At 51.0% G+C, this 13,018-nt stretch overlaps 1 protein-coding gene across 2 annotated transcripts in view; it reads right to left on the bottom strand.

Moving 5' to 3' along the window:
• Positions 1 to 404: 404 nt before the first annotated feature.
• Positions 405 to 13,018, bottom strand: part of LOC122930624 — a 47,413-nt gene continuing 34,799 nt past the window's right edge. For both annotated transcript variants that reach the window (XM_044284131.1, XM_044284132.1), the window contains exon 5: positions 405 to 944. In XM_044284131.1, the coding sequence (XP_044140066.1) occupies positions 909 to 944 (36 nt within the window). In that variant the 3' untranslated portion in view covers positions 405 to 908. The remainder of the gene's footprint in view (positions 945 to 13,018) is intronic.

Genomic DNA, 13,018 nt, shown 5'->3' on the forward strand with positions numbered 1-13,018 from the left:
GCAAGGGCAGAGAAGAGCGGTTAAAAACAAACTGCTCCAACTTGCTCACTTCACTGGCATTTGCCATGTTCGAACGGTTGTAGTTTAAAAATTATAAATCCTACAGCGAAGAGCTTTATATTGTGAGAATCACAAGACCCAGGCCTACATTTTGATGCATAGTATGTCTCTGAAATATTAAAAATAAAGGCATAGTCACAGTTTAAAAATTGCCCTTCAAATTTGAGGTGGCTAGAGTGGAGTTTCAATGAATATCAATGGACGGCGTGAGTTGCAAACAAATGGTCATATTGTGAAAACTATCAGGACTATGGCTTAGCCATGTTTAGTGGCAGCAGGGATAGCTGAAGGTTTTGATATACGATTTGTGTAGGTGGGCTTGAAAATGAGGGTCTGGTGGCAGTTTAGAAATCGTGTCCTGATTTTTCAGCTCACACTCTAGCTTTTGTCAGCTCACACTCTAGTTTTGAACATTCCGCCATTCATTCCTATGGGACCAATTTCGCCACAAAAACACAGATATTTTGTGAATTATTCAGCGAAATGTTCCACAAAGTAATAGCACACCAATCGGGAACAATCCGCGCGTTTCGGTAGATTATTGTATATGTAGTGCAAAAACTATGGGAGGAGTTAGGGTGGTAAATGTGGCTATAATAATAAGAATATATATGTGAGATAACAGTAAGTGGTCTTGCCATGCAGGAACACCTAATCATTTTTACCATCTCATAAATCACATTTTTTGTGGGTGCAAGTTGCGGAAGCTTTTATTAAAGGCATATTTTAGCAGATCAAGCCTTAGAAATGACCTCACAATCATACTTGAAGCGGTGACGCGGCAGCTGGACGTCCAGGAGACATGAGCTCCTCCGTGCCTTCTCCATTCGTCACATCATTTATGGCCATCAGCTCAAATTCTTGACATAACAACAAACGAGAAACTAAAACAGAAGAAACGTGAAATCACTTCATAGAAGAGGTAAAGGAGAAAAAGTTAGAGGAAGATCTAGAACAGGCATCTCAAACTGCGGCCCTCCAGCTGATGCAAAACTACAACTCCCAGCATGCCCGGACAGCCTACAGCTATCAGCCTACAGCAGGGCATTGTGGGAGTTGTAGTTTTACAACAGCTGGAGGGCCGCAGGTTGAGATGCCTGATCTGGACCAAGGAGAAGGCTGCAAATGGAGTATAAATCGCACTGAAAACACAGTCCACACACCCCACGCTACAGCTGCCACCACCTGTCACTACAACCAACAAGATGCCGCTCTGCTAACACACAAGCACACGCTGCTCTCAGGCATCAAGCAGGTAAAACACTGTATAAAGGCCATGGATTCTCAGTGCAGACAAGGACTAAACATATTAACGTTTTAGGCTGAAAGGTGACACAACAAATACCGCACCCAGATAGAAATGTCGGATTGCTGCAGCTCTGTCTCAGGCAGATATGTAAGTGATTACAGGTGGGGTCTGCTTAGACACTGGGTCCTGCTACAAGAGGGTGTAAAAGTGCTTCCCCTTCTGCTCTATAAAAAGTCTCTCAGAGGCCACTTTCGGGTAGTGTACCTCTTGGTGAGAAATTGTTGACTGTTGAGACCTTGAGAATTGAGACCTTGGGAGGGGGCACATCACTGGACTGAGAGGAGCAGGATGGTTGTTTCAAATTAATTGCCGCGATCTAGACTGTTCTGACCTCACATCTAGGAGATGTTGGGAGCAGTGGTTACATGAGGACACAAATGGTGGACAGGCTCCGGACAGCCAGACAGACACCAGCAGAGAGGATTGTTTGCTCCACCGACAAGCACAAGCAGCTCTCACCGTTTCATATTCAGACACAGGCGGCCCCTTCATTACATCCCTGTCTCTGCCTGTCACTGTTATGGGGGCACTGTGGATGTCACTGTTATGGGGGCACTGTGGATGTCACTGTTATGCGGGAACTGTGGATGTCACTGTTATGCGGGCACTGTGGATGGCACTGTTATGGGGCACTGTGGATGTCGCTATTATGGAGGCTCTGTGGATGGCACTGTTATGGGGCACTGTGGATGTCACTGTTATGGGGGCGCAGTGGATGTCACTGTTATGGGGGCACTGTGGATGTCACTGTTATGGAGGCACTGTGGATGTCACTGTTATGGGGCACTGTGGATGTCACTGTTATGGGGCCACTGTGGATGTCACTGTTATGGGGGCACTGTGGATGTCACTGTTATGGGGGCACTGTGGATGTCACTGTTATGGGGGCACTGTGGATGTCACTGTTATGGGGGCACTGTGGATGTCACTGTTATGGGGGCACTGTGGATGTCACTGTTATGGGGCACTGTGGATGTCACTGTTATGGAGGCACTGTGGATGTCACTGTTATGGGGCACTGTGGATGTCACTGTTATGGGGCCACTGTGGATGTCACTGTTATGGGGGCACTGTGGATGTCACTGTTATGGGGGCACTGTGGATGTCACTGTTATGGGGGCACTGTGGATGTCACTGTTATGGGGGCACTGTGGATGTCACTGTTATGGGGGCGCTGTGGATGTCACTGTTATGGGGGCACTGTGGATGTCACTGTTATGGGGGCGCTGTGGATGTCACTGTTATGGGGGCACTGTGGATGTCACTGTTATGGGGGCACTGTGGATGTCACTGTTATGGGGGCACTGTGGATGTCACTGTTATGGGGGCACTGTGGATGTCACTGTTATGGGGGCACTGTGGATGTCACTGTTATGGAGGCTCTGTGGATGTAACTGTTATGGGGGCACTGTGGATGTCACTGTTATGGGGGCACTGTGGATGTCACTGTTATGGGGGCACTGTGGATGTCACTGTTATGGGGGCACTGTGGATGTCACTGTTATGGGAGCACTGTGGATGTCACTGTTATGGGGGCACTGTGGATGTCACTGTTATGGAGGCTCTGTGGATGTAACTGTTATGGGGGCACTGTGGATATCACTATTATGGAGGCTCTGTGGATGTAACTGTTATGGGGGCACTGTGGATGTCACTGTTATGGGGGCGCTGTGGATGGCACTGTTATGGGGGCACTGTGGATGTCACTGTTATGGAGGCTCTGTGGATGTAACTGTTATGGGGGTACTGTGGATGTCACTGGTATGGGGGCACTGTGGATGGCACTGTTATGGGAGCACTGTGGATGGCACTGTTATGGGGGCTCTGTGGATGTCACTGTTATGGGAGCACAGTGGATGTCACTGTTATGGGGGCGCTGTGGCGGTCACTGTTATGGGGGCACTGTGGATGGCACTGTTATGGAGGCACTGTGGATGTCACTGTTATGGGGCACTGTGGATGTCACTGTTATGGGGGCACTGTGGATGTCACTGTTATGGGGGCACTGTGGATGTCACTGTTATGGGGGCACTGTGGATGTCACTGTTATGGGGGCACTGTGGATGTCACTGTTATGGGGGCACTGTGGATGTCACTGTTATGGGGGCTCTGTGGATGTCACTGTTATGGGGGCACTGTGGATGTCACTGTTATGGGGGCACTGTGGATGTCACTGTTATGGGGGCACTGTGGACGTCACTGTTATGGGGGCACTGTGGATGTCACTGTTATGGAGGCTCTGTGGATGTAACTGTTATGGGGGCACTGTGGATGTCACTGTTATGGGGGCACTGTGGATGTCACTGTTATGGGGGCACTGTGGATGTCACTGTTATGGGGGCACTGTGGATGTCACTGTTATGGAGGCACTGTGGATGTCACTGTTATGGGGGCACTGTGGATGTCACTGTTATGGAGGCACTGTGGATGTAACTGTTATGGGGGCACTGTGGATATCACTATTATGGAGGCTCTGTGGATGTAACTGTTATGGGGGCACTGTGGATGTCACTGTTATGGGGGCACTGTGGATGTCACTGTTATGGAGGCTCTGTGGATGTAACTGTTATGGGGGCAATGTGGATGGCACTGTTATGGGGGCGCTGTGGATGGCACTGTTATGGAGGCACTGTGGATGTCACTGTTATGGGGGCACTGTGGATGGCACTGTTATGGAGGCACTGTGGATGTCACTGTTATGGGGGCACTGTGGATGTCACTGTTATGGAGGCACTGTGGATGTCACTTATGGGGGCACTGTGGATGTCACTGTTATGGAGGCACTGTGGATGTCACTTATGGGGGCACTGTGGATGTCACTGTTATGGGGGCACTGTGGATGTCACTGTTATGGGGGCACTGTGGATGTCACTGTTATGGGGGCACTGGGGATGGCACTGTTATGGGGGCTCTGTGGATGTAACTGTTATGGGGGCACTGTGGATATCACTATTATGGAGGCTCTGTGGATGTAACTGTTATGGGGGCACTGTGGATGTCACTGTTATGGGGGCACTGTGGATGTCACTGTTATGGAGGCTCTGTGGATGTAACTGTTATGGGGGCACTGTGGATGGCACTGTTATGGGAGCACTGTGGATGGCACTGTTATGGGGGCACTGTGGATGTCACTGTTATGGGGGCACTGTGGATGGCACTGTTATGGGGGCACTGTGGATGGCACTGTTATGGGGGCACTGTGGATGTCACTGTTATGGGGGCACTGTGGATGTCACTGTTATGGAGGCACTGTGGATGGCACTGTTATGGAGGCACTGTGGATGTCACTGTTATGGGGGCACTGTGGATGTCACTGTTATGGGGGCACTGTGGATGTCACTGTTATGGGGGCTCTGTGGATGTCACTGTTATGGGGGCACTGTGGATGTCACTGTTATGGGGGCACTGTGGATGTCACTGTTATGGGGGCTCTGTGGATGTCACTGTTATGGGGGCACTGTGGATGTCACTGTTATGGGGGCACTGTGGATGTCACTGTTATGGGGGCACTGTGGATGTCACTGTTATGGGGGCACTGTGGATGTCACTGTTATGGGGGCACTGTGGATGTCACTGTTATGGGGGCACTGTGGATGTCACTGTTATGGGGGCACTGTGGATGTCACTGTTATGGGGGCACTGTGGATGTCACTGTTATGGAGGCACTGTGGATGTCACTGTTATGGAGGCACTGTGGATGTCACTGTTATGGGGGCACTGTGGATGTCACTGTTATGGAGGCACTGTGGATGTAACTGTTATGGGGGCACTGTGGATATCACTATTATGGAGGCTCTGTGGATGTAACTGTTATGGGGGCACTGTGGATGTCACTGTTATGGGGGCACTGTGGATGTCACTGTTATGGAGGCTCTGTGGATGTAACTGTTATGGGGGCACTGTGGATGGCACTGTTATGGGGGCGCTGTGGATGGCACTGTTATGGGAGCACTGTGGATGGCACTGTTATGGGGGCACTGTGGATGTCACTGTTATGGGGGCACTGTGGATGTCACTGTTATGGGGGCACTGTGGATGTCACTGTTATGGAGGCTCTGTGGATGTAACTGTTATGGGGGCACTGTGGATGGCACTGTTATGGGGGCGCTGTGGATGGCACTGTTATGGGAGCACTGTGGATGGCACTGTTATGGGGGCACTGTGGATGTCACTGTTATGGGGGCACTGTGGATGTCACTGTTATGGGGGCTCTGTGGATGTCACTGTTATGGGGATCTGTGGATGTCACTGTTATGGGGGCACTGTGGATGTCACTGTTATGGGGCGCTGTGGAGGTCACTGTTATGGGGGCACTGTGGATGTCACTGTTATGGGGGCTCTGTGGATGTCACTGTTATGGGGGCGCTGTGGATGTCACTGTTATGGGGGCACTGTGGATGTCACTGTTATGGGGACACTGTGGATGTCACTGTTATGGGGGCACTGTGGATGTCACTGTTATGGGGGCACTGTGGATGGCACTGTTATGGAGGCACTGTGGATGTCACTGTTATGGGGGCACTGTGGATGTCACTGTTATGGGGGCACTGTGGATGTCACTGTTATGGAGGCACTGTGGATGGCACTGTTATGGAGGCACTGTGGATGTCACTGTTATGGGGGCACTGTGGATGTCACTGTTATGGGGGCACTGTGGATGTCACTGTTATGGAGGCTCTGTGGATGTCACTGTTATGGGGGCACTGTGGATGTCACTTATGGGGGCACTGTGGATGTCACTGTTATGGGGGCACTGTGGATGTCACTGTTATGGAGGCTCTGTGGATGTCACTGTTATGGAGGCACTGTGGATGTCACTGTTATGGGGGCACTGTGGATGGCACTGTTATGGGGGCACTGTGGATGTCACTGTTATGGAGGCTCTGTGGATGTCACTGTTATGGAGGCACTGTGGATGTCACTTATGGGGGCACTGTGGATGTCACTGTTATGGGGGCACTGTGGATGTCACTGTTATGGGGGCACTGTGGATGTCACTGTTATGGGGGCACTGTGGATGTCACTGTTATGGAGGCTCTGTGGATGTAACTGTTATGGGGGCACTGTGGATATCACTATTATGGAGGCTCTGTGGATGTAACTGTTATGGGGGCACTGTGGATGTCACTGTTATGGGGGCACTGTGGATGTCACTGTTATGGGGGCACTGTGGATGTCACTGTTATGGGGGCTCTGTGGATGTCACTGTTATGGGGGCACTGTGGATGTCACTTATGGGGGCACTGTGGATGTCACTGTTATGGGGGCACTGTGGATGTCACTGTTATGGGGGCACTGTGGATGTCACTGTTATGGGGGCACTGTGGATGTCACTTATGGGGGCACTGTGGATGTCACTGTTATGGGGGCACTGTGGATGTCACTGTTATGGGGGCACTGTGGATGTCACTGTTATGGAGGCTCTGTGGATGTCACTGTTATGGAGGCACTGTGGATGTCACTGTTATGGGGGCACTGTGGATGGCACTGTTATGGGGGCACTGTGGATGTCACTGTTATGGAGGCTCTGTGGATGTCACTGTTATGGAGGCACTGTGGATGTCACTTATGGGGGCACTGTGGATGTCACTGTTATGGGGGCACTGTGGATGTCACTGTTATGGGGGCACTGTGGATGTCACTGTTATGGGGGCACTGTGGATGTCACTGTTATGGGGGCACTGTGGATGTCACTGTTATGGGGGCACTGTGGATGGCACTGTTATGGGGGCACTGTGGATGGCACTGTTATGGGGGCACTGTGGATGTCACTGTTATGGGGGCACTGTGGATGGCACTGTTATGGAGGCACTGTGGATGGCACTGTTATGGAGGCAATGTGGGTGTCACTGTTATGGGGGCACTGTGGATGTCACTGTTATGGGGGCACTGTGGATGTCACTGTTATGGGGGCTCTGTGGATGTCACTGTTATGGGGGCACTGTGGATGTCACTTATGGGGGCACTGTGGATGTCACTGTTATGGGGGCACTGTGGATGTCACTGTTATGGGGGCACTGTGGATGTCACTGTTATGGGGGCACTGTGGATGTCACTGTTATGGAGGCTCTGTGGATGTCACTGTTATGGAGGCACTGTGGATGTCACTGTTATGGGGGCACTGTGGATGGCACTGTTATGGGGGCACTGTGGATGTCACTGTTATGGAGGCTCTGTGGATGTCACTGTTATGGAGGCACTGTGGATGTCACTTATGGGGGACACTGTGGATGTCACTGTTATGGGGCACTGTGGATGTCACTGTTATGGGGGCACTGTGGATGTCACTGTTATGGGGGCACTGTGGATGTCACTGTTATGGGGGCACTGTGGATGTCACTGTTATGGAGGCACTGTGGATGTCACTGTTATGGGGGCACTGTGGATGTCACTGTTATGGGGGCACTGTGGATGTCACTGTTATGGGGGCACTGTGGATGTCACTGTTATGGGGCACTGTGGATGTCACTGTTATGGGGGCACTGTGGATGTCACTGTTATGGGGGCACTGTGGATGGCACTGTTATGGGGGCACTGGATGGCACTGTTATGGGGGGCACTGTGGATGTCACTGTTATGGGGGCACTGTGGATGTCACTGTTATGGAGGCACTGTGGATGGCACTGTTATGGAGGCACTGTGGATGTCACTGTTATGGGGGCACTGTGGATGTCACTGTTATGGGGGCACTGTGGATGTCACTGTTATGGGGGCTCTGTGGATGTCACTGTTATGGGGGCACTGTGGATGTCACTTATGGGGGCACTGTGGATGTCACTGTTATGGGGGCACTGTGGATGTCACTGTTATGGGGGCACTGTGGATGTCACTGTTATGGGGGCACTGTGGATGTCACTGTTATGGAGGCTCTGTGGATGTCACTGTTATGGAGGCACTGTGGATGTCACTGTTATGGGGGCACTGTGGATGGCACTGTTATGGGGGCACTGTGGATGTCACTGTTATGGAGGCTCTGTGGATGTCACTGTTATGGAGGCACTGTGGATGTCACTTATGGGGGCACTGTGGATGTCACTGTTATGGGGGCACTGTGGATGTCACTGTTATGGGGGCACTGTGGATGTCACTGTTATGGGGGCACTGTGGATGTCACTGTTATGGGGGCACTGTGGATGTCACTGTTATGGAGGCACTGTGGATGTCACTGTTATGGGGGCACTGTGGATGTCACTGTTATGGGGGCACTGTGGATGTCACTGTTATGGGGGCACTGTGGATGGCACTGTTATGGGGGCACTGTGGATGGCACTGTTATGGAGGCACTGTGGATGTCACTGTTATGGGGGCACTGTGGATGTCACTGTTATGGGGGCACTGTGGATGTCACTGTTATGGGGGCACTGTGGATGTCACTGTTATGGAGGCTCTGTGGATGTCACTGTTATGGGGGCACTGTGGATGTCACTGTTATGGGGGCACTGTGGATGTCACTGTTATGGGGGCACAGTGGATGTCACTGTTATGGGGGCACAGTGGATGTCACTGTTATGGGGGCGCTGTGGAGGTCACTGTTATGGGGGCACTGTGGATGTCACTGTTATGGGGGCACAGTGGATGTCACTGTTATGGGGGCACTGTGGATGTCACTGTTATGGGGGCACTGTGGAGGTCACTGTTATGGGGGCACTGTGGATGTCACTGTTATGGGGGCACTGTGGATGTCGTTTAACTACACACAAAAACAACTAATGACATAGACCTGTGTGAAGATGGCTAATTTTTCTAGTACCGTATAAAACCCTCCCTGAATATTATAATACTACCTCCCAACCATCCCAGATCTGGCAGGACAGTCCCGGATTTCGGTAGCTGTCCCATGGTCCTGGGAGGGATAAGGGAGTGTCCACTCTCAGCTGTCTCTTTGTACTTAGGATGCAGAGACAGTTAATTGCAATGATGAAGGACGGAGACGTCCACCCCTTGCTTCACCAGTCAACTGCAGTCACTCCCCAGCAGACACAATGCATTCTGGGCTCTGTGTAGGAGGAGCGCGCCGGCCCGGGAATCCACCTGTGTGACCTCATCGTGCCTGCCGGCGGCATGGGATGTGCTCCAGTCACCCAGTCCATCGCTTGCCTCTCCAATCCTCCGTCGCGCGTCTCTACAGTCCTCCGTCGCGCGTCTCTACAGTCCTCCGTCGCGCGTCTCTCCAGTCCTCCATCACACTGCCGTCTGTCTCATCAAACACTGACTGTCGATAGCCTGTTGCCTTAGCAATCGACCCTTCTCTCTCCTCAGACCGACCTCTTGACATCATTTATGGTGTTCAGTATTATAGCAGAGCACTCTGAATGACTGATGTGAGCAGCGCGGTGGCTCAGTGGTTAGTGGTAGCTCAGTGGTTAGTGGTAGCTCAGTGGTTAGTGGTGGCCCAGTTGTTAGTGGTGGCTCAGTTGTTAGTGGTGGCTCAGTTGTTAGTGGTGGCCCAGTGGTTAGTGGTGGCTCAGTGGTTAGTGGTGGCTCAGTGGTTAGTGGTGGCTCAGTGGTTAGTGGTGGCTCAGTGGTTAGTGGTGGCTCAGTGGTTAGTGGTGGCCCAGTGGTTAGTGGTAGCTCAGTGGTTAGTGGTGGCTCAGTGGTTAGTGGTGGCTCAATGACTAATACTGGTGCCTTGCAGCACTGGTGTCCTAGGTTGGAATCTGACCAAGGACGACATCTCCATGGAGTTTGTATGTTCTCCTCATGTTTGCTGGGTTTCCTCTGAGTTCTCCGGTTTCTTCCAAAGACCCAATGATAGGGACAGAGATGAAGGAGGAGGTAGCGGAGCAGAGCTCCTCGGATGAGACTGAGAACTAGAGGTGGTATTCCATAATGGATGGCTGACCAGTGCATTGACTGACATCGGGTGGAGGCACTGGAGTAGTCACTGGCATACGGTGGAGGCATCAGTGCAGTGACTGGCACAGGACGGAGGCTATTGGAGTAGTGACTGGCACAGGGAGGAGATAGGTGCAGTAAGTGGCACAGGATTGAGACATTGGAGTAGTCACTGGCACAGGGTGGAGGCATCGGTGCAGTGACTGGCACAGGGTGAAGACATTGGTGCAGTGACTGGCACAGGGTGGAGGCATCGGTGCAGTGACTGGCACAGGGTGAAGACATTGGTGCAGTGACTGGCACAGGGTGGAGGCATCGGTGCAGTGACTGGCACAGGGTGAAGAAAATAGATTGGTTCAGGAGCAGCAACACAAACGGCTTATGAAGAGCAGAAATGGTGAATACGCAGCAGCTGGGCAGGGGAACGCAGATCCAAAGCGGTCCAATGGCATGTAAAAAGAATGGAGGGCCACAGCAGCGTCTCGCCAGAAAACTTCTTTATTCAGGAACACTCCTCACAACAAGGCATATAAAAAGTAGTTTGCAGCAACGTTTCGGCTAGGAGTAGCCTTTGTCAAGCATGTTAACAAGTTAAAATCACAGCCTATAAGTAGCACATGACAGGCCACCCACACCGCTAAGCAGCCAATAAGATTCAGATTTATATATAACACACCTGTGTATGAAATCAATGGGGACCGACATGCTGAAATAGATTAGCCAGCTGTAGCGAAACGTACCTAAGTGAGGCCATCATATACAGAGCTCCTCCGTCCCTCCAGCGTCCCATGATCGGCAGTGCGCATGTCTGCATACGTCATCGCAAGCGCCACCACGCGGCGGCGCGCGTATGACGTGCCCAAGTGAATCAGGATGCATAGTCCACGCCGGACAACTTACATCATCAGGCGGCGGCCGACTGATGTCACAAGGCCACTCCCACCTGGCGTTACGGATTGGAATATGCATGAGGACTCAAATGGGGCTGTACATGGAGGGCGATCGCACCACTGTAACACATGAACAGTGTGCAAAAACGCTCGCCAAGGATAACAACAATCAGGCATAGAAAGCGCACTGCCATTAATACTAGCGCAAGGAAGGAACAGGGAGACATGCAAAAACACATGGGCATCACATAGGTACAGCAGGCACAATAAAGAGAACAGGAATCACTGGATATCGGTGACACATAGTATTTTCACTATGCACAGGTTACCAGTGATAAATAATATATCATACACAGGTGTGTAGACAAAACTACAGTGATAATCAGGATGCTATAAAGCGGTGTGATTAAGGCACATAATTAAAAGAACAAAGCAAAAAATACTGTAACAGAGGAGAAATATGAAATCAGCCATATAAAGAATATTTCTTGATTAAATCCAGATTTTAGCTGATACCAGCCACATTAAATTCAAGATTTAAACCAAATGGCTGTAGGGATTTCAGTGTGTAGATCCATTTGAGCTCCTTCTTCCTTAATATCGCATCCCTGTCACCCCCTCTCCGTAACGGGCCCACACTGTCAATAACTCTAAAGCGAAGCTGGTTAACAGAATGCCCCGCCTCCACGAAGTGTTTCGCAACGGGCTTATCCATGTTCATCTTGCGTATGGTACTCTTATGTTTGTTAATGCGCTCTCTAATCTCCATGGTGGTCTCTCCCACATAAATAAGGCTGCAGGGGCACTGAATGGCGTATATCACATCCCGTGACCTGCAGGTGTAATAGCCCTTGATTTTATATTTTTTCCCGCTGTAAGGGTGGGAGAAATATTCACCTTTGAGAACGTTACCACAATTACAGCAAGATAAACATGGATAAGTCCCGTTTTTGCGCGGTGCAAGAAGTTTTTGTGTCGGTGACTGGCCACCTACATCGGATTTAACCAGTCTATCACGGAGACTAGGGTTCCGTCTGTATGCCATCAGCGGCGGGGATTTGAACTCTTCTATATCTGGCAAACCCCGTTGGAGTATATGCCATTCCTTTCTGAGGATATTGGCAATGTTGCCGCTATCCCGGCCGAAGATGGACACAAACGGAACCCTAGTCTCAGGGACCGCCTTTGTTGATTTCCGTAGTGCGGTGCACCTGTCAACCAGCCTCACCCTCTGTTTGGTTCGAGTGAGTAGGGGTTTCGGGTAACCTCGTTCCAAGAAACGTGTGCACATCGTGTCAATCCTTTGTGCACACGTTTCTTCATCAGAGACAATTCTCTTCACCCTTAAGAGTTGGCTCCATGGAAGGGAGTCAAGCATTCTATGTGGGTGGTAGCTATCATGCATAAGTAAAGTGTTGCGGTCAGTAGGCTTCCGATAGAGGTCCGTAGCCAAAAGACCCTCCATCACATAGACTCGCACACCAAGGAACTGCAACTCACTAGGAGAAACAGTTATAGTGAATTGCAGACCCGGGACACCCGCGTTCAAATGAAGATGAAAATTATCAAGTTCATTCAAAGTGCCTGTCCAGATCATAAAGATGTCGTCGATGTAGCGCCACCAACATAGGACTCTCCCAGAGAAAGGGGAGTGATACACGAGTTTGTCCTCCACCTCAGCCATAAAGATGTTAGCGTAGGTGGGGGCCACATTGGACCCCATGGCCACACCCCGCTGCTGCTGATAGAAGGTGTCCCCGAATAGGAAGTAACTCCTCTTCAGGACCACCTCCAAGAGGCGGAGGACAAATCGGCACACACCCGGGGAGAGCCCCATGTCGGTCAGGGCCACATCGACGACATCTAACCCATATGTATGGTCAATCGAAGTGTACAAAGACACTACATCGAAACTGACCAACAA

The sequence above is a fragment of the Bufo gargarizans genome, chromosome 3 (genome assembly GCF_014858855.1).
Source record: "Bufo gargarizans isolate SCDJY-AF-19 chromosome 3, ASM1485885v1, whole genome shotgun sequence".
Lineage (NCBI taxonomy): Eukaryota > Metazoa > Chordata > Amphibia > Anura > Bufonidae > Bufo > Bufo gargarizans.